The 24799-nt window shown below is 34.8% G+C and overlaps 3 protein-coding genes across 3 annotated transcripts in view; all 3 read left to right on the top strand.

Annotated features, from left to right (window-relative positions):
• LOC134842568 (gamma-aminobutyric acid type B receptor subunit 2-like) overlaps window positions 1-6770 on the top strand; it is a 47172-nt gene extending 40402 nt beyond the window's left edge. Inside the window, exons 11-12 of the mRNA XM_063858962.1 lie at window positions 1900-2058; window positions 6112-6770. Coding sequence (XP_063715032.1) covers window positions 1900-2058; window positions 6112-6623 — 671 coding nt within the window. The 3' untranslated portion in view covers window positions 6624-6770. The remainder of the gene's footprint in view (window positions 1-1899; window positions 2059-6111) is intronic.
• LOC134842670 (vesicle transport through interaction with t-SNAREs homolog 1B-like) overlaps window positions 1-24799 on the top strand; it is a 543554-nt gene that overhangs the window by 220222 nt on the left and 298533 nt on the right. The gene's annotated exons all lie outside the window — the stretch shown is intronic.
• The window catches only part of LOC134842672 (mitochondrial import inner membrane translocase subunit Tim10 B-like), a 532474-nt gene that overhangs the window by 220218 nt on the left and 287457 nt on the right, over window positions 1-24799 (top strand). The window lies entirely within an intron of this gene.

Raw genomic sequence — 24799 nt, 5'->3', positions numbered from 1 at the left:
GCGTAAGTGGTAAACTAATGCGCTTCAAATTGAAAAAAAAATGCTCGTATATTTTCCAATTGCTCTCTGCCGTCAATATCAACTTTTCATTGCAAAGTTTTATGAAATTTTTGAAAAAAATGAGAAAAATTTGATTTTGTTCTTCATTTTTTTCCTCAAATTTATTCCCCCACAAGCTATGTAAAGTAACCAAGTGGTTTATTTTGCGTACGTGTGGTTAATGTATCAATAAGAGCAAATTGCTTGTCTCAGTTCAATTTGGAAGGGTGCTATTTGCCGCTTACGCTTTCAAATAACGAAATGTATTGCGCGTTCATTAATCCAATTTTAATTATAGTCGTCAAAGTAATCCAAAGCTCTAACCATTAAAATTTTTGTTAAAAAACATAAATGAAATGTTTTCGAAAGTTAGGGCTCTAGACTACAATATCTTTCAGATGGTATACAAATGAGTAGTTAAAAAGTCGAAACTGACCGAATAAAAAAAACCCAAAAGCATAAATTTTCGACACTTCTGCAAAAATTGGAATAGAAATCTAACAGAAAAACCTAAAAGATAGACAAGACCGATTGTATCAAAGCAATTTTTCAATAGTCTGACTGCCTTTAAAGTCTAGAGAATACTGCTCAAACATAAGAAAATGACGAAATTCTCGTTCGAAAACTACCCTGCCACACGCTAAATAGAACAAAAACCATAAGTAGACCTAATTTGGAACAATTTCTCTTTCGGATTAAATTGCTGCTTACGCGTTAATTGGACGAAATATATCTCGCGTTTATTGTCCAAAATTGGCAAAAATGCCAATTTTAACTCCCATAATTTTATTTAAAAAGGTCACAGTTGAAACATTTTTAATACTGAGCTCATTACAACAATGTTTTTCAGATGGTCATAATGAGGCCAAATTGTGTACTTTGTGAATTGTGAGCGGATTCAGCAATAAGGACGCTATCTTTGACCTTCTTTTGTTCTTTCGTTTTCTTTGATTATTCCAACAGAATTTTTACTTTCAAGACTTGTCTCTCGATTGCAAAGACCTAAAACCATTAAATTGTGCACAAGTTTGGCCTCGTAATGGTATTAAAAATGCCAAATATGCAATCTTTAAACCCCCATAATGATCACAGGTGAAATTTTTTTAAACATTAAGCTCAATACAACAATACATTTATGATGGTTTTAAAATCCCGGCTGATTACAAAATCTGATAAACAGTCAGTAGCGGATTTAGGGAGCCGACGCCCCCCCCCCCCCAGGGATTTGACCCCCTGCCGACCCAAAGGGTCCCCCGTTTGTACTATTTCGAGATATCTATTTTTGGTGAGGTACCTTAAGTTTTTTCTAAAGGCGCCATTGGCGCCAATAAAAACTAATTTTTAAGGGGGGAGCGCGCGCCGAAAAACGCAATTTTTTGGTCAAAATTTTCCAGAAAGTGCATGGAAAAAACCACCTTTTGGCCTGTTTGTTCAAAAACTTGCCTGCGGCGCAGAAAATTTGGTGAAAGTGGAGTATTTATAGGGATTTGGGAGAGCCCAGAAAATCAATTTGGTCCACTATAAAAAGTCGACAAAACTTTCGAAAAATTTTTGAAAACCGCCCTCCTCGAGATAATCCTAGATCCTCCCCTGTAAACAGCATTTAGTCATGTATCTTAGACGGTTAAGGTAATTTTCTGGTTATGATAAAGATAACCGTATCCAAATATTCCGAAAAATTCATCAACTTTCACTGACTGCATAGAAGTTAGTTTTTATTCTAGAGGAAATATCCCATGTGTCATGAACAATATTGCACAAATATCCAACAAGGAACCTTGAATATTATCTAGGAACCTCGAATTTCATCTACTCTGTCATACCCAAAATGCTAAAAATTGCAGTTAAATTTATTTCCAGAGAGAGTGATAGAGAAGGCGAATGTTGATGGCGATGAAGGGGCCGGGAGGGTGTTGGAGATCCAGTGGATCTCAGTGCAGTGTGTATCTCAAATGACAGTGTTTCCCTATCTTTTCATCACCATCAAGGCATTCGTCCTACTATATGGGGCATTCCTCGGTAAGTGACAGGTACTCATTTTGGATCCTCTCCTCATTACATACTGACTAGACAGTAAAAACTGCAGCCGTGAAAAAGTGATCAATACAATGCGAGTTTTTTGGGAACTTCTGAGGTAGGGTAATCTTTAAATTTCTTGTCTAGGATTTAAAATCAGTTGTTTTTTTTTAAACGCGTAGTTGGCCATTGAGTGTATTTTGTTGAATTTTTTAAACCGGCAATTGTCATCTTTTCATTGTCATGATTTGTATTTTTTGGTGCGCATTTTTAATGAAAACTAAATTAACGAGCTGAACAAAATACTGCGTAACTGTAGGCACATTTGTAGAGCTGTTTTTTTTACAGAAACTACATTTCATCATTTAATCATAATTAGTTTAAGAAAATAACCATGTGCAGTTGATTAAGCAAGAAAGTTCTTCTATTAAAATTACTAAAACAAATTAAAATAGTATTTTCAAAATGGCCTAGATTAATTTTCCACAGGAAAATCAGTTTAAAATATCCATCTCGGGGTCTTCGGACATGGATTGATTCGTCTTTTTGAACATATTTACACGGAGGAATCCAAGGAAACGCTGCACTCTATTTTTTTAACCTCGTTGAGGATCGTTTAAGTCTGACCGAAGACCCATTATTGGTACTATCACAGCTACTACGACATCGTTCACTGCTGCCCAATTAAATTAGACTGCTTGTATCAGACAGAGTACTTAAAAATCCGACGGCCTTTAAGGGCACGTAAAGAACAAGTTAGCGTCTAGTACCGCATTATTAAGTCAAAAAGCTTGCTTCAAGTTAATTTGAAGCGATTTCTGAGCAGGAATAAATTGCCGCTTATGTATTTTTTGCACGAAACACATCGCGCGCTAATTGTTCCAGATTAGCCAAATCGGCAGCTTTGAAACCCCCAGTATCTTCAAAAAATGAGCAAAGGTGAAAAATACTTTGTTAGCTCAGAACGTTGGTAAATTAGAAGGCATCAAAACCTTCCGTTCAGAAGTGCACAGTAAAAAAAAAAAACCGAAGCTCACAAAAGTTGTTTTCCATCCTTTCTTTGAAAGTCAGATCAATGACATTTGCACAGCTGCTAATTTTTCTACAATTCGTCTAAATTTCGCCAAAAAAGCTGAAAAACTCGAGGTCTGTTGATTTTACGAACAAGAATACAGAGCTATGAGTTAAATTATTCGGCTAGAACGAAATAAAAAACAGAGCTTTTAAACACGGTTGTTTTTTAGAAAAAGGGTTGAAATTAGACATCAAAAAATCATCACTATTTTTTATTAGAATTTTTTCGGAGAAATTCATTTTGCGACGTTTGGCCCCAGAGTTTTACCTCAAATAAGTCTTTTCTAGGCTCCTTTCAGCCAACCAAATTTATGACGAAAAAAATATACGGGGTATGGTCCGTATGGTCTCGAAAGCTCAGCATGTTACGAAACCAAACAAGACTGCTCGTATCAGGGCGAAGCCCTGAATGTTCCGACTGCCTTTTAAGGTTTATGGAGCAGCAGTAATAACATAAAAAATTAATAGAAATAAAATGAAATGAAAATTTTTTTTCTCTAAAATTTGAAATTTTTTATGAAAATCATCACCCCACACGCCTTATAAAGTACAAAAAGATAGATTTCGTTCCTTGTAACAAATCAATTATGGCACATAAGCTTCGTACAACCAATTTGGAACGATTTATAAGACAGATTAAATATCCGCTTACACGTTAATAGCGCGAATCATATCGCGCGTTAATTGTCCCAAACTGGTCAAAATGGCCAAAATGGCAATCTTTAAATCCCCATAACCTTACCAAAAATGATCACAGGTGAAATATTTGTTCAAATTTAAGCTCAAGATAACAATACCTTTTCAATGATATAAAAAAATTCCGTCAAAATTGGCTAGTTAAAAAGTCGAAATTTGTCTGAAGAAAAAAACCCACCCCGAGCACAAATATTCCGTTACTTTCGTATCGAAAGTCGGAACAAAAAAACTTAGGCTATACTTGTTACCGAAAAACTGCGCAAGAAATTTTGTTTTATTTTGAAAAAAAAAAACCACTTTGTATTAAGGCAAAGCCTTAAACATTTCGACTGAGTTTTGAAATCTATGGAGTAGTTTTCGCTTTAAAAATAGAAAATTTAGTCAAACGTTTTTTGAGCGATACGTTTTTGAGATTTATTTGAAAGTCTTCCCTCACACATTTTTTAAAGTACAAACTAATATGTTTCGCAAAATGTTAGATGGACTGGACCGAACAGCATATCTCAGTTCATTTGGGAACAATTTCTCAGAAGGATTAAATATTCACTGACGCGTTATTAGCAGAAATATATCGCGCGTTAACTATCTCAAATTGGCCAAAATGGCAATTTTTAAACCGCCATATTTTTACATAAAATGATCACAGGTTTAAAAAAATTAATTTTGGGCTCAAAACAACAACAATTTTTGAAGGATAAAGAAAAATTTTGTCAAAATCAGTTAGTTAAAAAAGCAAAGTTTTGTCTGGAGAAAAAATTTTCCGAGCACAAGTATTTCGTCACTTTCGTCATAATTAAAGAACACAGCAACATAAAAAAACTTTGCATTTGTTCAAGCATTTTTAAAACCTGCTTTTGCCTAATGTCAACTCGATTGACTCGATTGACGAAAAGCGCATTTCAATATACTGTCTATTTATTTTGGCCGGTTAAATCACCATAGCTTTATATTTGATCTTGGCGATTAAATAAACTTATAACATAGGCCGAATGTAATCGAGATAATATGTATTGCGGTTACGTAGCAGTATTTAGACAACCGCGTTTTCAGACTCGTCAGTAATTAGACAAATACTGTATTAACCAATCAGAATCGTGACAAGGAAGAAATGAATAATTAATAATTTTTTATTTCGTAAATTTGCTTTCCCATCTCGATTCTGATTGGTTAATATGGTAATTGTCTGCTTACTGACGAGTATGAATACGCGGTTGTCTAAATACAGACCGCACTCCATGTATTGCGTACTTGGAAAAACCAAAAGACAAACTGTTTGTGGTAATGCCTGACAGTTTGTGACGGAACGCGTTAGCCGTCAGCCAGGCTACTGGAATGAGTTTTTTCTCCAGCCAGTATTGCTTCCATTTTTTTGGTCGTTTCTCTCTAATTTCGATAACTTTAAACTTACTTGATTTACTTTCCTTCTTTTGTATGAGGCGCTAAGTAGGGGAATACAAGTTTAACCAGACCAAAACAACTAGTCAAGTGAAGAAAAACTAATTTTAAACAACTAGCCGTAAATCACAAATGCGTACTTGCTTCGCACTGCTTCACTCTACTGCCCATCCCCTCGGTATTAGCGTTATAGTGCGCATCTAACAATTGTAGCTACTAATATTTTAATTTTTTTGATGTAATTTTTTTATTGGGACCATCACTCCCAGTCCCAGACTAAGTGTCCCAGGCAGTTTCCAATTCACTGAAATGCTGCTTTAGTGAATTTTTCTATTAAAAGGTCGACCTCAGCAAAAAAAACCGTCGCCAATTATTTTGCAAAGCATTTGTAAAATTATTAAGTTTTTCTTAACGGGTTTTAGTGCGCAATGTTCACTGGCCCGTGAAACTTCGTTTCAAATCTTGACAACGAGGGTTTCATCATCATCAATGTCAATGTTTAAAGTTTCACATAAATTTAGCTAGAAAAACTATTAACTTACCAGAAATTTTTGTTAACAATCTCCCCCCAGGGATCTACTTAACAATTCCCCCCCCCTTTCAAGACAGGGGGGGGGGGGGGAGATTCTTTAGTAGATACAATAGGGGGGGGGGAGATTCTTTAGTACATACAATAGGGGGGGGGGGAGATTGTTAAGTAGATCCAATTTTTGTCCTAAGGTCACTCATTTTTTTAGCTACGCGCAATCACCATCAATTAAAAGAAACACCAAGTAGAAAATGTACTATGGATTATACGTGGATGGTTTTCCAGTGAGGCTATCAGTTTTGCGATTAACAATCAATGAACCGTAATTTGAATGTCTGTTGTGGATTGTGATGTTTATTTAGCATATGAGACGAGACACGTGCACATTGAGGAGTTGAACGACAGCAGGAGTATCGGGATCTCCATCTACAACACCATCATCCTCTCTGGCTTCGGACTGCTCGCCTCATTCGCCGTCAAGTCCGACTCATCCATGCACTACCTACTACTCACAGCCATCAAAGTATTCTGCGTGGCCATCACCATCTGCGTCATATTTCTACCCAAAATAGCCCAACTGTATAAAGATCCAGAAGGCAAGAACCTCAATGTCACCCGACGATTGACAGCTGGACCCAACACTCTAAATGGCCACACTATGGGCAAAAATGAGTCCAAACATCACAAATTATCCCACATGCCCAGCGAAATTATTGGATCTAATCCAGCAGAGCGGAAAAGCAATTCAAAGTCAGACAATCACCCGAAGGCAGCCAAAGTGCAGATTGGATGTGAAATCGAAGATGAAATAGTTCCAATTGTTGAGACAGCGGCAACAGTAGTAGCTCCGCCTAGCTCTTCAACATCAGCTTGAAAATTCAAAACTAAAGACAACTTTACCCAGAAGCTTAATTAATTTTAAGACCAGAGTTTGTTTGTATATTTTCTGAACCCTCCTTTATCTAGATTAAATCGTTTGAAAAAAAGTAATTTGCCCTGAAATTTTATTGTAATTAATTTATCCCGCAATTGATGTGAACGAAAGAAAATATACTTTTTTGGACATCAGTTTTCCCCAAAAACTCAAACTGCTTGCTCGAGAATTTAATTTTTTATGGAAATTTTTACCAAAAGTGTCATTCTACATGTTAAAGGTTAAAATTAGACGACATCGAAGCATGGAATAACTAGTAGTCCGATTTTTTGGTAGATTCTTTAATTTTTCCACGCAAAGTCAGATATCACTAAAAAACATCAGATGGAATCAAATGATAAATCATTTGAAAGCCCTCTCTGCAGTGATTGAATGGCTAGGGTCGATTTAATCAGATTTAAAAGAGATTTGAAATTTTGCTTTTTAGCATGATTTAGAGCGAATAAAGTCGGCAAATACCGCGAAAAACGCAGCTGGGGCTTACCAGATATCAAAAATTTGTAATTAAAAAACAAAAAAAAACTGTGTTCGTTTTTGTATTTCATTTTTTGAAAAAAAAACTGAGGAAAATTGAGGCCAGTTAAGACCTATTAATCTAGCTTTCAGTCGCTCTCACCACACGCAAAAAAAAACGAAGTTTATGTTAAGAAATGTGCAAATTCGGCTGTCGAAACCTTTGCTTTTGTTCTATTGGCGCGGCAATAATTTTCATTCATGTGATTCGTGTGATTTTAAATAATTAATCTCCAAGTTACTAACGCATTTCGTTTCAACTCGTTTTAACTGAACGCAAAACAAGAGCATAATTCTGAATGCAGTTGTCGGTTTTTTTCCGTGAAAAAGTGGCAAAACTCATGAGATAGAATGATGTATAATATAAAAACTCAAATGTTAAAAGTTTCAGCTCGAGTTAATGGAATCAAATATTCAAAGTGTGTTGATTGTTGTAATCCATATTCTTAAACTAAAAAAAATGAATTCAGCTTTTATGAGTATTACAGGCTACTGGTAACAATTTTCTGGTAATGCCACGAACTGCGAAACTAAACTTCAACTTTTCTAAAAGCTATTTTAATTTTAAGATGAAAACAATTCAGTTTTGTTTTAGTTCATTCATATCTTAAACGGTGAATAGGAATAAAACTTTTAGCAAAATTGCTATGTTAAACTATCTTCTGTGGCAAAAAAAGCAAAAATAATCATATTATTATAGTAAATTGTTTTCAGGCTAGTATACCAGTAGTGCTTGTCATAAAACCGCTCTTACAACCATTAAACATTAGCCTGAAAGACAGTCATGAGACATTCTGGTCCGTTTTCAGACTTCTCCACTCGCAAAATTTAAATTGTTTTACAATTATCCAACTCCGATATTCATCGGTTTTGACCAGAATGCAAAAAACTCAAACAAATATGAGCTTTCTGAGAAAAAATGAAAAAGAAATTACAAGTAACCTATTGAAAGGTTATTTTAAATTTACTAGCTGTATATTAAGTTCAATAGAACTTCTTTTTTCAATATGAAGTTATCTAAGAAAATGTTGTTCTTTCTGTTTGTGACTGTTTTGGATATTTTCTGGGTAAAGTAATCCCATTTTATTCCATAGTTAAAGACTCAACTGAGCCGTTTTCTTGATCTTAAAAGCAGCGAGTTTTTTATTTTGTAAATTGCACCAAATGTTAAGTTTTTAGATGTTCTTTTTTTGTTTTGACATTTCACTTAGGTCTTGTTTGGTTATCACGATGCATAAAATATCTACTTGGCATTTTTCAGATTATTTCATTGAATGTTTTAAAACTCTCATAAGTAAGAAGTTGAGATGATGTATACTTTTTGTGTATATCGCATGCTTGAGTCATCGAATGCTAAATTTAAAATTGCAGTTTTGTCACCATAAAGAAAAGTATGAAAATTTTGTTGCAGTGACGATTTACGTTTATTGAGATACGCAAACTGTATCCTGTTTTCAAAATAGGATGTCAAAAATTCAAAAATTATCACGCATTCCATAAGATTCACACTTTTAGTATTTGTATTCAATCAACCGTGTCAAAAGCTTTTCAAGATCAAGAAAAGTACATTGCGTTGATTTCTCTTGATTGCGCCACTCAAGACGGATTGTTGCGATATGTAACAAAACGGCATCAATTGAACTTCAATAATTACTAAAATGAAAATATGTAATCTGTAGAATTTTTTGATGGTCGAAAAACTCGTTTGATTTATTGTAAATTATTTTTTTTTTCAAATTTTTTATATTCATTGAGAAGTAAGTAAACTGATCTCCAGTTTATTGGCTTACGTTTGGATCCTTTTTTGTGAAGCTGATTCATTTTTGCAGTTTTGATGCAGGCTGGAATACTCATTCCTCAAAACAGTTTCGGAATAACATTTTCAGCTATGGGGCATTTTTGTTTACTATTGATTTCGAGAAACAATTATTCAAATTGAAACAATATGTACTATATCTTGAAATTGAGTTTTTTATAGCCTCAGAAACGTCAGTCATTTCAACCGGCCTTAATAACATCGTATGTAATTTTTGTCGCTGCTTCCTAGCTATGCTGCTTTTTTCATCAATTTTGCTCTTTTTTCTCCTTTGGTTGAAAAACAATTATTGAAAACTTTTTCATCAAATTTTTGTAGTTTTTCGGGTTTACTTTTACCGGTTACTTCATTGGTAAGTTTGAAAAAGTCCCTATAATTATTTTCAATTTTTGTGTAAAATTTTTGATGGTTTTATGACTTTTTGTTGTTCGGCATCAGATGCTTAACTGTTTTTTGCCCGCTCTTTTTTTTCCGTTTATGGATATTTTCAGGTTGACATTGTTTTGCCGCAGTTTCTGTTTCTTACTTGCTTCATTTTTATTGGAGTTATCTACTCTGACTTTTCATTTTTCATCTTTATTCCTTTTTCTGATAGAAATTTGTCTAGCATTTTCAGTTGGAACTGTAATCATTTTGCAAAATGCGTTTTACACTCAAAGTGTGTGAAATTGTAAAAACATTTTGATAGCTTTATCTTGAGTTTTCACTGAGGTTCTGTGTAAACTTGAAGGTAGTCAGTTTTTCCCCTTGTCTGAATCAAAAATTAACTTGAGTCGATGATTTTTCTACTGTTTTTGTTTCAAATAACACAGGTAATAATCCAATGTTTTCGTTTGTAAAATTTTTAAATTTCCCTTAATTATAAGAAAACTACAAATCAAATACCATTTTTGATCTACGTGCTAATGTGTTTTTTTTATTGTGTTTAGTAGTCTCAAATTGTTCACTTAAAAAAGTTTGACAGATCAAAAGGTTATTTTGAGGTTCCTGTACAAGTTGTATTAAGTTCACCGCAAACAATTTGCGTTGCATCATGAGAAATGATCAACAATCCTAAGCGTGTTTCCAACATACTACAGCTTTGTTAGTTAATTGATCTAGATGTTAAGTAAAAAAAACTCAAAAATGGTTTTTCGCTTTTGCTTTGATTTCTATTGTTAAAATTGTAAAGTTGGTTGAAGTTAATTGATCTGTTTTCTGACATTTTAAGTAGTCTTTGAAATATATTACAAAGCCTTTGCAGTTTGATATGTTTAATACAGTTTGATTTGTTAATGCAGTTAACAGTTTGATTTGTTAATGCAGTTTGATTAATACAGTTTGATTTGTTAATGCAGTTTGATTTGTTTAATACAGTTAGCTTTTTAAAGGTTTCTGTTAATGATAATTGGATACTGTCAAAAAAAAACTGCACCCAATTTAATCCACATTCGGATTATGTCACTTCATTTCTTTTAGGTCGACACAAATGGTTTTCCGATGTTTGATAGTTTTACTCTTTTTTATGAGACTTTGTTCAAACAAAAAAAAAACTTTGAAAGAAAAAAAAGAAAAAAACTAATAAAATTAAGTCAAAAACTGTGACATAAAAAGTTATAATAGAAACATTAGACTAAACACATAGTGTGTAAAGAGTTTGATAAAGATGCTGACACTTGCCGCGAAAGTCACAAATCACCCAAAAAATACTTAATCGAAGTTTTTTTCTAGACTTAACTCATTTCTGGCTGTCCGTTATCTCCTTGCCAAGCGCTGCCTAAATCCCAGCAGAAACAGACTCGCTAGGGAAATCAGAAGCAAGCCAAACAGGACTGAGTGAATTTGAGAAAAAACTCATTTTTTCTATTTATTATCAACAAAAATTTATTGTGGTTTCAGTTAGAAAAAAATTTATGATTTTTAAAAAGAAATAAAAAAAAACTTTAACAACGTGATAAATGGGGTCTCAAAAAAACAAATGCTATGAAATTTAAGGTAAAAAAATTGACTTTTTCCGCTCACAGGCAATTCATTAGCAAAAATTAAATCAAGCAAACGTAACAACACAAAAGATTTTGATTGAGTTTGTTTTAATCTCATTTTCAGTTTATCGGTCTATCGGGTTTTTGGTTTTATATGGAATGCGACTTCTGATCATTGGCTTCAATTTCCGAGTTTATTTCTCGTTTAATTGTTGATGTATCGCAACTCCTTTCAGCTGTTTGCTGCAATGGAAAAAATACCTGTTTTTGTGAAGTTCACGAACATTTACTTTCTTCAGATAGATGTTCAAACTAGACAGAACAATAATTGGTTGCTGTTATCAGTCTTATAGCACCTAGAATTGATCTAGATTCTGCCTCGCACTGAGGCAAACGCTCGCGATAATAAACAGATTGTTTCTTTTCAAAAAAATTGTTTTTTTTTTAAACTGTCGCCGAGCAAGTTATACTTCGTTTTTATCATCGAAATAAACAAAATTACAATAAACAAAATTACACATGGCAGAAAATTTCTCTTGCGGATGACTGGTAAGATGTGACAATCTCTTATCCTTTGTTCTTTTTAGTTTTTATTCAGAAATTTTTTGAAGTAGTTTAAAGTGTGCCTCGTTAGATTTCTGGAACGAATTCAGTCAAAGGGTTGATTTTGAACAATCAAGCAATTCTTGCTTGTGTCTCTATTTGAGCTCATAGTCTATCTTTTTTCAGTGTTTGAAGTTTTTCACCTTGTTTTTTTTGTTAAATCCATGTTTTTTTGTTGTAGCTCTACTAGTTCGTTTCGTAAATCGGTATCCTCAGATTTTTCTTTTTCGGTAGATTTCTCGGTCAATCAAAACAACCTGCACATTCGTAAAAAGATTGAGATAAGAAATAAGCAAAAGAACAACAACCTTTTTCTTGTTTCGTAAAAAATCTACGTCGGATTTGGTATTTTTCTGGACTATTCTTAAAAATAACTCGCTCAGTATATTGTATTTTATTTTAAGAGTCCTTCAGAAGTGAGGAATTTTCGATAAGTTAAATGTTTTGCGTCGGCATATGGCAAAGACTCTCTTCCGCGGCTGCCAGCTCCAATGAAAATTTATTGTTGCCTGAACTGGCACCGACTGAAAAAACGGCTCGGCACTTCAAGAGTTTTTCTTTTCATTGTCACAGAGACAAAGGAGGAAAAGATGACTATTTCAAGGTACTGGCTGAACTCCGCAACACTCCCACTTGCATATAAACATAAAATCAATTTTAAACTGTTTAAATAGTATCATGGTGGACAACCGATTTTCTAGTATAGCTTTTTTAGTTCTTTTGTCATGATAAGCTTAATGAGTTTGGCAAGGTCACTGCTAATTTATGATTTCTGAAAAATGACAATACGGCAAAAATTTTATTCCATTTTTGCAACGCCTTGAAAAAGGAACGAAATGTTGCCTTAAAAACTGTCAGATGAAGCATACAATTTTAATAAACTACTAGATGCTTAAAGTCGTAACCTTAGGAATTCGTTTTTTTTCCGTTAGAAACGTTAGCATTTTTCGTTAGCAGCGCTGAAGATGTGCCCAGAGAAAACGCAAGGCACACGAAATCGTTTTGCGCTGAGAGGTTTTCTCGAATTGATCCACATCATTCAGAATAAACTTAGACTCCGCAAGATAATTTGGGACAAAATCATGAAAATCGGCAATCAATTAGAGCGCGCACTTCCCCTGGTGTCAATCAATAAAATCGGGTAAGAGGAACAAGCGCCACCAAAAGCAGGCATACAGAGGGATGGAACAGAAATCCTGATAGAATGGGTGAAAAAGTTTGTTCAACAGAAGTCGGTTGTTTTTATAACTTATACCCAGAGCGTTAATTATTGAAGAGACACCAGCCAACGGGAAGGAGAGCGACGCGAAGAAAATTGATTCTGGAGGTAAGGATCAAGAGATGCAAAAATTTCAATCCCAGGAGCAAATACGTGCAAAAATTGAAAACCACAAAAGGGCATTGAACTATGACATTTGTCGACAATATGGCAAAAGGGTCAAAGATATTTTGTTTTCCTTTTGGGAAGTTCTATCCACATCAGACGAAAATTTTTTTGGAGTAAAAGGGCAGAACGCACCAACATAATCACGGTGTGCTCCACTAACAAAACCAAATAATTAAACAGAATTAATTGAGTAAAAATTAAACGGAAATTTGGTAATGGACTGCTGGACAGAAGCTTCAACAGTTATGAACGGCTTGGAAAGCTGAGTACATTAGGAACTTTTAATAGGAAAAAATTATTGGCAAACATATCAGCGTTAAAAATAGTTAGCATTATTCAAGCTGAAATCCAAATGAAACCATACTCCATAAAGTTCGACCACGAATTTTTAATAACGGCAAACAACTGCTTCCCCTGTTTTCATGGGTTGAATTTCATGGTATATCAAGAGTGTATTCTAGACATTGGTGAAAAAATGCTGTACAATCAGCACAATCAACGACCGTTGTCCAAAACTTTCAATAGCAGAGACAAATGCACGAATCCCCGGCAGGTTTGGAAAACCAGTAAAAATAGTTTTCAAAGATAGAAACGGTGCCAGTCGCATTAAACAGAAAGGTTTGATTGGGGGCACAAAAACAATGAAGAAAAAATTGGACTGTTTGTAGCTGATTCATTGATAAAATTATCGAAGAATGGGAAAAACTACAATTGGTTATTAAAATTGCCAGTCGGTCATATAAAAGAAATTTAGTTTGATTTGATTCGCAATTTCTAATTGGCCCTGTTATGCTCAATTATTTTGCAGAAACTGAAAAGAAAGACTCAAAAATCAAGTCAAGCGAAAGATCATTGGCTGAAAAGTCGATAGAAATCAGACAACAGTCAAATTGTATCTGCGAATTTTCTGTAAGTACCGTACTTGAGTAAAGTTGTCTTGTTCCTGACAGAGAACACGACGAGTCGGTCCTAAATTGCAGACTTTGAAGCAGGGGTCATTAGTCCAACTAAATTGGTTACCAACTGAATTGAACTGCCGGTCCGAAACTTCTTGAGTGTTACGTTAAACCCTTCTTGAATTATAGTTGAATAACTTGATAGTGTCTGGAGCTAACTCCAGAGCTGTTGTCCTGGTGTGATTGTCTGAGGAAATTAAATAATTGAGCGCTTTCATCTGATTCTCTTCAGGTTTGCCAAATTTTAGGTTGTTCATTCTGCTAGGGATCAAATGAACACTGTCAAACAAAAACTAATTGATTACTTAATGTCCCAAACTTCTTTTTGATGGCGTTCGATTGTTTTGAGAATTAAGAAAACTAGACATTGAAGCGTGTTTTTATCTACTTAAGGTGGGGCGTGTTTTAGTAGTGGCTTTTAAGCTGTAACAACCTCAAGAATTCATGTCGAAAGCAAACCATGACGAAATGGCTTTGGCTGATTGAGGTACACAAGATAAAGAGATAGTGTCCCCGGCCCTTGAGTCAATAATTATCGGGTGTTTTTTTCTAAACCTCATCTGTTAATTGAGTGAATGACTATTACAATGAGCAAAAAATCCTTCTTAAAACAAGCTTTAAAAACAACATTGAAGGAGCTAAAGAAACTGTAGATAATTTAAAAGCAGGAATTTTTGCAAAATAACTACTCTGGAAGCGACTGAGTCAATATTGGGCATAGTGACTTACATACTGCGCCTCTCAGCTCCAATCAATTTTTGGTTGCTGCCCGTACCTGTAGCCGCGTGAAAGAATATCTCTAAACGTAATTCCTTCTTTGCCACCAAGACAAGGGCAAAAGAAGGAACTACATCAAGATGCTGGCTGAAGACGGAAAGCTTTTTATGGTCCCAGAGGCACAAAAAGTCTAGACAAATATCATCTAAAAGACGCAAAAGGTGTACTACGGAATAAATTGGTCTCTATAACTGCCTAATTGTCTTGTTAATGAATTAGTTGTTGTGCGCATAGACATTTGCAGTCAAATTTAATGTGTCAAAAGTGCTAAATTTGTATCTTGAGAGAACAACTGATTTGAAAATTTAGCCAATTTATTTCCTGCGACGTGAGTGAAACACCAAAAAATTGAGTAGGAGAACATTGTAGGTAAACTGTAGTTTTCTTGTTGTCATTATCATACATTGAATAAAACACTTTGTTTGGTCTTGTTTAAATTTTTCATCGAACAAAGGTATTAAAAACTCTAAAAAAAATGAGTGTAACTATTTTATGAGTTTTTTTCAAAATTTTTCAGAATTTTTAAATTGAAAAACTTTGTTCAACGTTTGAAATTCCGAACAGCCGAACAGTAGTTGAAAGCTGTCAGAGAACTCACAGATGATGCAACTCTTGTCTCCGAATAAAACTGCTCTTACTTCTGTTTTTTTTTTGAGATATGATGTTTTTTATGGTTTTTTTCACATTTTTTTTTAGAAAGCTCAAAAATAAACTTTCCCAAAATTTGAAACTCCCAACACTGTACTTATTGGTTTGTGTGAAAGCAGTTTAAAAAGATGCAAATCCTTTTTCAAATTGCGACCGCTCGATTGCTTTTAGTTGCCAAAGTCTTTTTATGATATCTGAGAAATGACAAAACGCAGAAAAAAATCTTTTCCATTTTTGCAAACACCTTCTTAGGTCGAAAATAGTTTGCTTTATATATTGTCATATGAATTTGACAGGTTTATAAAGTTAACAGATACGGAAAGTCGTAATCTGGGAGAACCAATTTTTTTGAAGTTAAGGATAGAAACGGGATGACCCGGAAAGACCAAAATAATTGAATACACATCAGAATTAACTGATTGACCTATATTTTCCCTGAAACAACTCAAAGATATTAATTGATCATTTGTGCTATCTTGTTAAAATTTTTAAATTTATTTCGAGACATTATGAGTTGAATTTTCATACAATTTCGATCTCAATTCAATTGCACTTATTTCTTGATCAACCCTAAAGAAGCAGGCGTTGGGCAGAACCTATAGTGGCAGCAGAGACAAAAATTAAAAATTGAAAAAAATCCATTGCTCAAAATTGTCGAACTTCTCAGAAAAACAAAAAAAAATCGAAGAAGTTGTTGAAAACAGTAAAAATCCTTGTTCAATGAGAGAACCTGGAAATTCGGGAACGAAAAGATTAATTTGGATTTTTTTCTGTTTTGTAATGTAATATTCTAGTTAATTGTGAAAAACGAGGTTTATTTAGTCTGATTTTAATTAAAAAAATTGAACAAAAAACCAAAAAGTTGTTTCTAAAAACTGATCACTTTCAGATCTCACAGCGGATAAATTGTAGTTCGGGGACCTTGAAATTAATAATTTAAGCTGATAAAACTGGTTAAACTTAAAAAGTCTCCAACTGCAGCAATAAATTGGATAAGAAAGAAGTGAGGTGCGAAATAAAAACGACAACGGCAAGTTCGTTCGATCAAGAGGTTTTTGCCGAAGGCATTCAATGGTTTTCCGCAACCGATCGAAATTTACCTTACCCCTCTAAATGTTAATAGAAATAGCTATGTTTAAACCGTTGAGGTTTTTCAAATGCTATTAAATTGAAAACCAGTGGTCTTTCGAGGTCAGCCAGCAGAAATATTAGGAGAATTTCTAGGAAATTTGCAGAGCTGAAAGTGTGCCCAGATAAAACCCAAGACATAGGGCATCACTTTGGGCTTCGATGTTCTCTCGATTAGGTCTACCGCAGTCAACAAAACTGACTTACTTTCTGCAAGATAATTAGAGACAAGGTCATGAACATCGTTAACGAATTAGAGCACACACTTCACCTGGAGACGGTCATACGAATTGGGTAAGAGGAAGCAACGACGCCAAAAGCAGGCAAAAAGAGGGATGGAACAGAAATACTGATAGAGTCGGTGAATACATTTCTTCAACAGATGTCGGTTGTTAGTAAAAATTATACCCAGTGAATTGATCGTCAAAGAGACAGCAGTCACTGAGAAGAAAAGCGACGCGATTAAAATTGATTTTGGAAAAAGGATCAAAAGATGCAAAAATCTCATCCTGGGCGCAAATACGCGCAAAAAAAAACTCAAAAAAATTGCGAAAGGGCAAACAACTATGGCAATTGTTGTCAACGTGGGAAAAAGAGTAAAAAAATTGCCGTATTTGTTTCTCAATTGTGATGCTCTAACCCACCTTAAACGAAACTCTGTTTGGGGTAAAAGGACAGAAAACATCAGCGTAATCAAGGTATGCACCAATAACAAAATCAAATCTTTCAATACGGAGTTGAGATTGAACGCAAATTTGGTAATGGTCTTCTAGACATAAATTTCGACAGTTATGAACGGCTTGGAAATCCGAGAATTATAGGGTTTTTAATAGTAAAAACTAGCGGCTTAAAAATCAGCGTTGAAAATAATAAGCACTATGCTGCTCATGGGAATCCAAATGAGAATAAAATCCAAAAAAAACCGACCACGACTGTTTGATAACGGCGGATAACTGCTCACCCTGCTTTCCTGGGCTGGATTTCACGATAGATCGAGAATGTATTCTAGACATTGGTAAAAAAAAATGCTCTGCAGTCAGCACAAACAACGACCGCTGTCCAAAACTTTCAAAAGCAGAGAGAGAAATGCACTCGCAACAGCCAAGAAGCTTTATTTAAGTGCATACAAGAAAATGAAGAAAACATGGCCCTACGTACGCTGATTCAATGATAAGTGTCAGCAAAAGAAAACATTTTCAGTAAAATAGAACATGCCAGCTTAAGCTAATATTACATACCAGGAAAGCAATTTGCATATTACATCAATTTTTGCAATCAGATGATTCAAGTTAACGGACTCTTAATTAGCAAGGAACGACCGCAGTATTAGCAGCCACGATTAATGGTGCATAATTGTCACCACAAGAAAGAAAAGTACAGATGATGTTTCACAGACTAAACCAGTTTTTTTCAGGCAGTTCACTAAACTGAGGAGTTTCAGATGGAATCAAACACAAAATCAAATCAAAAGTCAGCGCAAAACTTTTCGGTGGGCACGCGAAAGTACAAACTTTGAAAAAAAAACCAAAAAAAAATTTCTGGAACATTGTTAAAAAGGCGACCTAGTTAAACCAACCTTCTCGAATAGGGCAGCTCTATCTAGACTCGGAAAGAATAAAGACGGTTTTCATAATAGTTGATTTTAGATGACTAAACAATCAATCAGATCAAACGGCCAAGCTGGCCCCTACGATGGATTAACTCACTGAAATACTACATGTCTTCTTGAACCTTGATACTATTTCTTGTCATTTCTAAATATCACTAGATGAAGACTGATAAACTCTTACAACCTTTTTCACGCCGATGGTTTTCTATAAGTGGAAAAGACTACCAATGGGTCTGGCTTGAGCGCCAGGAGTGTTTCAAAACTCAAAAGAAGTAATATTGAGCAGGCTATCATACGAAACTGCGCTGTTGTAGCTAGACGGTGTTATCAATTTTGATAGAAAATTTGAGTTATATCTGGAGATGTTCGAATTTGTTCTGTGCCGACAGGAAAAAGCTGGGTAAAAGGATCGAAATGCTGACTCTCTTAAAATAAAATGCTTTTTCTTGGACCTATTATGTCAAACAAAATTGTTGAAGTTGGTTCTGAACAGATAAACTCATCTAAACACATGAAAAGTTTTAACAAAATCGATTGGCTTCTAACAAAAAAATGTCGAAGGGTTGGGAAAAACAGCAGATCCGATAAAAAAAAATGATCCTATAAAGGAAGTTTAATTTCTTTTGATTTAAAGTTGCTAATTGGCCCTGTCATGCTCAATTACTTTGCGGAAACTGAAAGAAAAGAATCAGAAATCAGGTCAACAGGAAAATCAATAGAAATCAGACAAGAGTCATATTGTATCTGCCAATTGTTTGTAAGTATCTTACTTGAGTAGAGTTGTCTTGTTCCAGACAGAGAACACAACGACTGGTTACAAAAATACGAGACTCTGTAGCAAGTTTCACCAGTTTAACTGAACTTGTTTCCAACCTGATTGGGGAGCTTTCCAACTGAATTGAACTGATCATCCAAAAATTCTTGAGCGCTACTTTAAAAATTTCTTGAGTTATAGCTAAATAACTTGATCGTGTCTGGAGTTATTTCAAGAGTTGTTGTCCTGATGTGAGCGTCTGAAGAAGTTAATTACTTGAGCGCTTTTAATCTGATTATGTCGAAATTTGGCGAGTTTTTGGTTGTTCCATCTGAAATGGATCAAATATACACAGTATAATAAAAAAAGTGATTACCTAATGTCCCAACCTTGTTTTTGATGGCGTTCGCATATCTTAGCAATTTAGTGAACTAGACATGGAAGCCTAATTTTTTCTATCTAGAGTGGGTGAATATTTTTTAGTGGCCTTTGAGCTGTAGTGCACTCATGAATTCATGTCACAAGCAAACCGCTCATCGGCTATGGCTGATTGAGGTACAAAAGCAGAAAAGATAGTGTCCCTGGCTCTTGAGTCAATAGTTATCGGACCTTTTTTTCTTAACCTCACATGTGAATTGATTGAAAGACTGTTACGAAGAGCAAGACTTCCGCTCTTCAAACAAGTTAAAAAAGCAGCATTTAAGGAGCTAAAGAAGCTGTAGATAATTTGAAAGCAGGGTTGTTTGCAAAATAACTACTCCGGAAGAGACTGCGTCGTTAAAAGGCACCAAGTCTTCTTTTATCCCCGCCTCCTGGCTCCAATCACTTTTGTTCGTGCTTGGATCTGCGGTCTCGTGAAACAGTAGATTGACAATCTTCGTGTAATTCCCTTCTTTGCCACATCGGCAAAAACGATAACTACATCAAACCGCTGGCTGAAGCTGGAAACTTTTTTATTGTCCCAGACTTTTATTGGAATGGACTCTATAACTACCCAACTGATTCGTTATGGATTTAGATGTTGTGGGCCAACACATATGGTGTCAATTTTAATGTGCTAAAAGTGTTAAAATTGTATCTGGCTAGACTAACTGTTTTGCAAATTTAGCCAATTTAATCCTTGCGACGGTTGTGAAACACACCAAACTTGGGTAGGAGAAAATTGTAGATGAACTGAAGTTGTCAGTTTCGGAAATTGCCAATATCATAAATTGAAGTAACTTGGCAAGACAATTAAAAATTACGAATCTCTGTTTTAATTCAGAGGTTGATGGAAGCCTGGTGTTGTTTGCTGAACTTTTATCAATAGTGCAAGACAACCGTTCAATTGTACCGTTCAATTGAAAAAACGAAAGCGAAGACCAAAGGAAATTGATAACCTACCTGAGCTTTCAAGTGACCTTTTCTTCTATAAACTCAGCCTCCCAATTTCAATCTGTTTCTTAGGGGTTGAGTTTTCTTTCCAAGGATCAAGTTAACATCCTCTCCCCCAAATAGACCAAGTTAAGATCCTCCACCCCATTGTTCATTTTTATTTAAATCCACTTAGCGCTGCATGTAAAATGATCTATTCTGATTGGCTGAAAACTCGAACTCAGAACCAAGTTAACATCCTCACCCCTAAATGGATTGGGGGCGGGGGGGGGGGGGGGGAGATGTTAACTTGGTCCCTTTTCAATAATGATTTTTGCACAACCACTGTTTTTCAGTACGTACATTGTCTTGTGCTGGTGACAGGTGTCAATATAACTTCAAATATCTGTTCTGTACTCGAGAATTGTTTTCCTGTCGAATTAGATCATATGACTGATCATCTCAGCCACTAGGAGTTTGACCGTGCAAACTCATTGAAGAAATTAAGGGTATTCAGCTTTTGGCACTAAATTATCGTCAAAAATTTTTTTAAAAAATGGATTCATTGTTTTTCCCCCCTTTCAGTCTTTGCTTTCATTTGGTCGATTGAATGGTGCTGCCAATAACATTGATTAGGCAATTTTACAATTAGGTGAGACCATATATCGAATTGCTACCAACTAAATGTTCTCAGTTAACAACTAGAACTTCTATTTCTACCCAAATGTTTATGTAAATTTTAAAAGGTAGATAATGCTAAAATGGTCTGTTTCAGAGAAGGAATCTACAGAACTAGCCCGAAAACGACCTAACATTGTCAGGCCTAGAGTGAAGAAGTCAATTGCCGATTAAGACTTCTGGCATCGAACCTCCAAATTTGTCAACAACATTTCTACTAACGTTGGTTTCTACAAACTAATCGCTCCCAAAGCCCGCCTGCTGAATTACCTATGGCAAAACTGCAGACCAAACTATCAGTACGAGGACACTAACACCTAGAAACTGAAATGGAAAAAAAAACATGAAAGTCAGGGTCACCGACTCTTGCCATTATTGGCTAAATCTATATTCTTAACAGAAATCTAATATATATTCAAATGCAGGCTTCACTATCTCGCCATGCTTAATTTATTTCAAAATATTTATTTTGCAGGCTGAACAAAGGATTTTTTACCACGTTTAGGCTCTATTGTATGTTGCCATACTTAAAAAAAATTTTCAGTTTTTTTGCATGACTTCAGTGTTTATTTCACTGAGTTTGAAATAAGCAACAAAGATTTTCAAATTTCAGAAGTTTTGACTTTTTCAATCAAATACGACTGCTCACTTGCTCCTAATTTCCGAGATAGGGCCTATGTTAGGTCTTGCTTAAAAATTTCTAAGAAAAAAGTTAATAAAACTTTAGAAAATTTCATGTTCCCTTTTTTAGTGTGACCCTGTCAGTGTAGTCCCTGGATTGGCGAACTGTACCTCCAAACTTGGGTGCTTCAATTTTTGTAGTTTTCGAGATATGACAGTTTTTGTAATTTTTTCAAAACATTTTCAAAAAAAGCTGAATTAAGATTGAGTTCCCATTTTTGTTTGTAGGACTGTCAGAGTAAAGTTAGAAATTGCGAATCTTTCCTTTAAGTCTGTCGGCTCAATTTTTGGAAATTTTTCAGACATGACGTTTTTTTGACTTTTTCAAAAGTTTTTCAGAAATTTTAAATTGAAAATTTTATTCAAAGTTTGAAATTCCGAACAGTAGTTGGGGGCTGTCATAGTAATCACAGAGGTTGCAAATATTGCCTTCGAATATTACTGCACATATTTCTGTTGTTTTTTAAATATGACCTTGTATTTTTGTTTTTTTTCAAATTTTTTAAAGCTCAATTTTGAAGTTTCTCAAAAGTTGAAATTCACAACGCTGTAGCTGGGTACGGTGAGAGCAGTTTCAGAAGCTGCAAATCCTACGTACAAATGCGACTGCTCAATTGCTTTCAGTTCCCGAGGTGACGTTTTTTATACATTTTTTGTTTTTTCAAACAACTCAGATATAAAAAACTTCAAAATATTTCTTTTTTTTTTTCAAAATTGGAATTAAACAAAAAAACTTGCATGAAAAAACTTAACGAAATTTGAAACCACCATCTCTTTAATCGGTTGCTGTTAGATTACAATCAAAAGATACAGATCTCGTTTTTAAAATAAACGGTTTTGTATGGGTCGTCACAAATCGGAAGCATCAGAGTTGCGTTACATGCTAGTATTTTTAGCAATACTTTTTAATTACTTGGTTTTCAAACAAATATGCCCCACAATACTAGCTTAGCAGCAACCAGAATCGTGCTTAGTTTGTGCACAGTAAACCGAGGAGAACTGGTTGATGTGCGAGACCTTCGACAAGTGGACACACAGCCATTGCATGGGGGTACTCATCGACAGAGCTCAAACTCCTGGAAAGAGTCTCCAATGTCAAAACCATGTGCAATAGATGCTCAATTTCTGGTGCGAAACTGGGTCTGGGAATTGTCACGAGTACTTTATTCGCGGTATGGAAGAATTGATGGACAACCTGGAAAAAGCCATGTCTGTTATGCAGTCTCTAAATCATAGTCCACTGCTCCCAAAGCTAAATACTCTGGCGTGCTTAAATCATTTACTGAATATACTTTTGATCTCTGTTTCAGTGGCATACCGAAATACAAAAAGTTTAAGTGGAAATGAAAAAACAGACCGAGCAAAAACTTTTGAACAATAAGCAAAAGCATAAAGCGAGTGTATAGATTCAATGGGTCTAACTTAAATGAGATTTCATCATTTGGTAGACTCAGAAAAATCGATGCAGATCTTGAGAGATCAAGGCAATTGTTAGTCAAGATTCGAAAATTGTACACAGTTCATTAATTACAAGCTCGCGCGTCTATGCTCAAAACATATGAACTTTAATATTTGGAGGGAAAATGCAACTTTTGTTTCAAAATCGTCAGATAAAGAAGAACAAGAAAAAATGCTAACTGAAAAGACTACAGTTGTTAGACCAAGGAATGACCCGCAGACGAATTTTTTAAATTGTTTTGATGTTTAATTCTGCAGATACTATTAGCCTATCGGAAACATCGCTATCTAATGAAATATCGGACGAAAAGCTTTTTTTAAGTTGGATACTTCTGTTTTAGATTAGATGGTAAATCAAAAATTGGTCGAAAAATGCAATGGAACTATGATATACGTTATTTAAGCTTTTGTTGTCAGTAAAGACAGATTTAGGATTTTACACAATTGGTTCCGCTTTAGCATGAATTGTGACTAAAGCTTATAGAAAAAAATAGCAAATCCTTGTTATGTACCCCCAGCAAACAATCAATACGCACTAAACTATGATGAATCAAATCAGATGTTTACAGCAATTTCGAAACTGAAATCTTTGTGTGATGGCTTAATTTTTGAGATTTCACTTTTCCTACGAAAGACTGGAGTAGTAGCACTTCTCAAAATCTAGTTGAGACGTGCTTGCAAACATATATTGAGAAAATTCATCTAATTTAGAAAGTCGATTTCGACACCGCTGCTACTGGTATACTTGCTTTGATTGTGTTAGCAAAAATATCTAAGTAAGTGTTATTCAAAAAATTGGCGATCAAAACAAATTCACGAAATTGTAAATTCAATACCATATTAAAATGAAATTCATTTTTGAGTCGTCGTACCTGTATAAACTTGATTATGTCAAAATACACACTAAGCTGTTGCTAGGGAGATTACAAATGATTATATCAACTAAATTTTGAAAAGCCGTATCATACTTTGCTGGTCGAATCCAAATGTCATTGTTAAACATTAGTACAAGTAGTTGTGTTTTTTCTTGCAAAAAGTATACCCCAAAGAATCAAGAATTGAACATCTTTACCACCTTGGATTAGTCAATCAACGTCATATATAATGAAATGTTCGAACACGTCTGGCAAAAAGCACGATGAGTTTCACAATAAAGTTAAGTTTTTTTGTTAAAAACAGAAGAGCTTGCTGAAACAGATGAAAGAGTTTTTGAGCAAAACTCAGCAGCGGAAAGGTCCACTGAGAGTTTTTGAATTTTTAAGGGCCTTTTGGAAGCCAGTTTTACCGATTACAATTCATTAAAATTAAAAAAAACGGACTGTGACGAAACAAAATCGGCATTGTTTTCATTTTATTTTTACCTCCGTGTATGTCAAATCTTCTTCTTATACCGAGACAAACAATGCAGAAGTCAAGTCAATACCAACAATTTACAAAGTATGGACTTTTTAGATACAGAAATCTGCGATATGTGTTTCTTTTAACTTAAATAGAAGCAAAGGCACTGACGACTTGCCTCCTTTTCTGTTTGTGAATACCAAATTTTATCACATTCCATCCCTCAAATCATTCGAAAAAAATCCTTTAAACAAGTATTTTTTCCCGAATATCGGAAAATATGACTCATTAGTCCACCTCAGAAAAAGTAGGACAAAAGCGATATCGAAAGTTACCGACCTGTTTTATTGCTTTCAGTTATCTCGAAATTATAGAAAAGAGTAACTTAACAAAGAATGAACGAACAATTTCAAAACACATTTCACGCATCTCAGCACAGATTTTCCTTCCATTGAT

This window comes from Symsagittifera roscoffensis, chromosome 3, assembly GCF_963678635.1.
Source record: "Symsagittifera roscoffensis chromosome 3, txSymRosc1.1, whole genome shotgun sequence".
In the NCBI taxonomy this organism is placed as follows: domain Eukaryota; kingdom Metazoa; phylum Xenacoelomorpha; order Acoela; family Convolutidae; genus Symsagittifera; species Symsagittifera roscoffensis.
The sequence above is the reverse complement of the archived record's forward strand: the minus strand, read 5'-3'. Positions and strand labels throughout refer to the sequence as shown.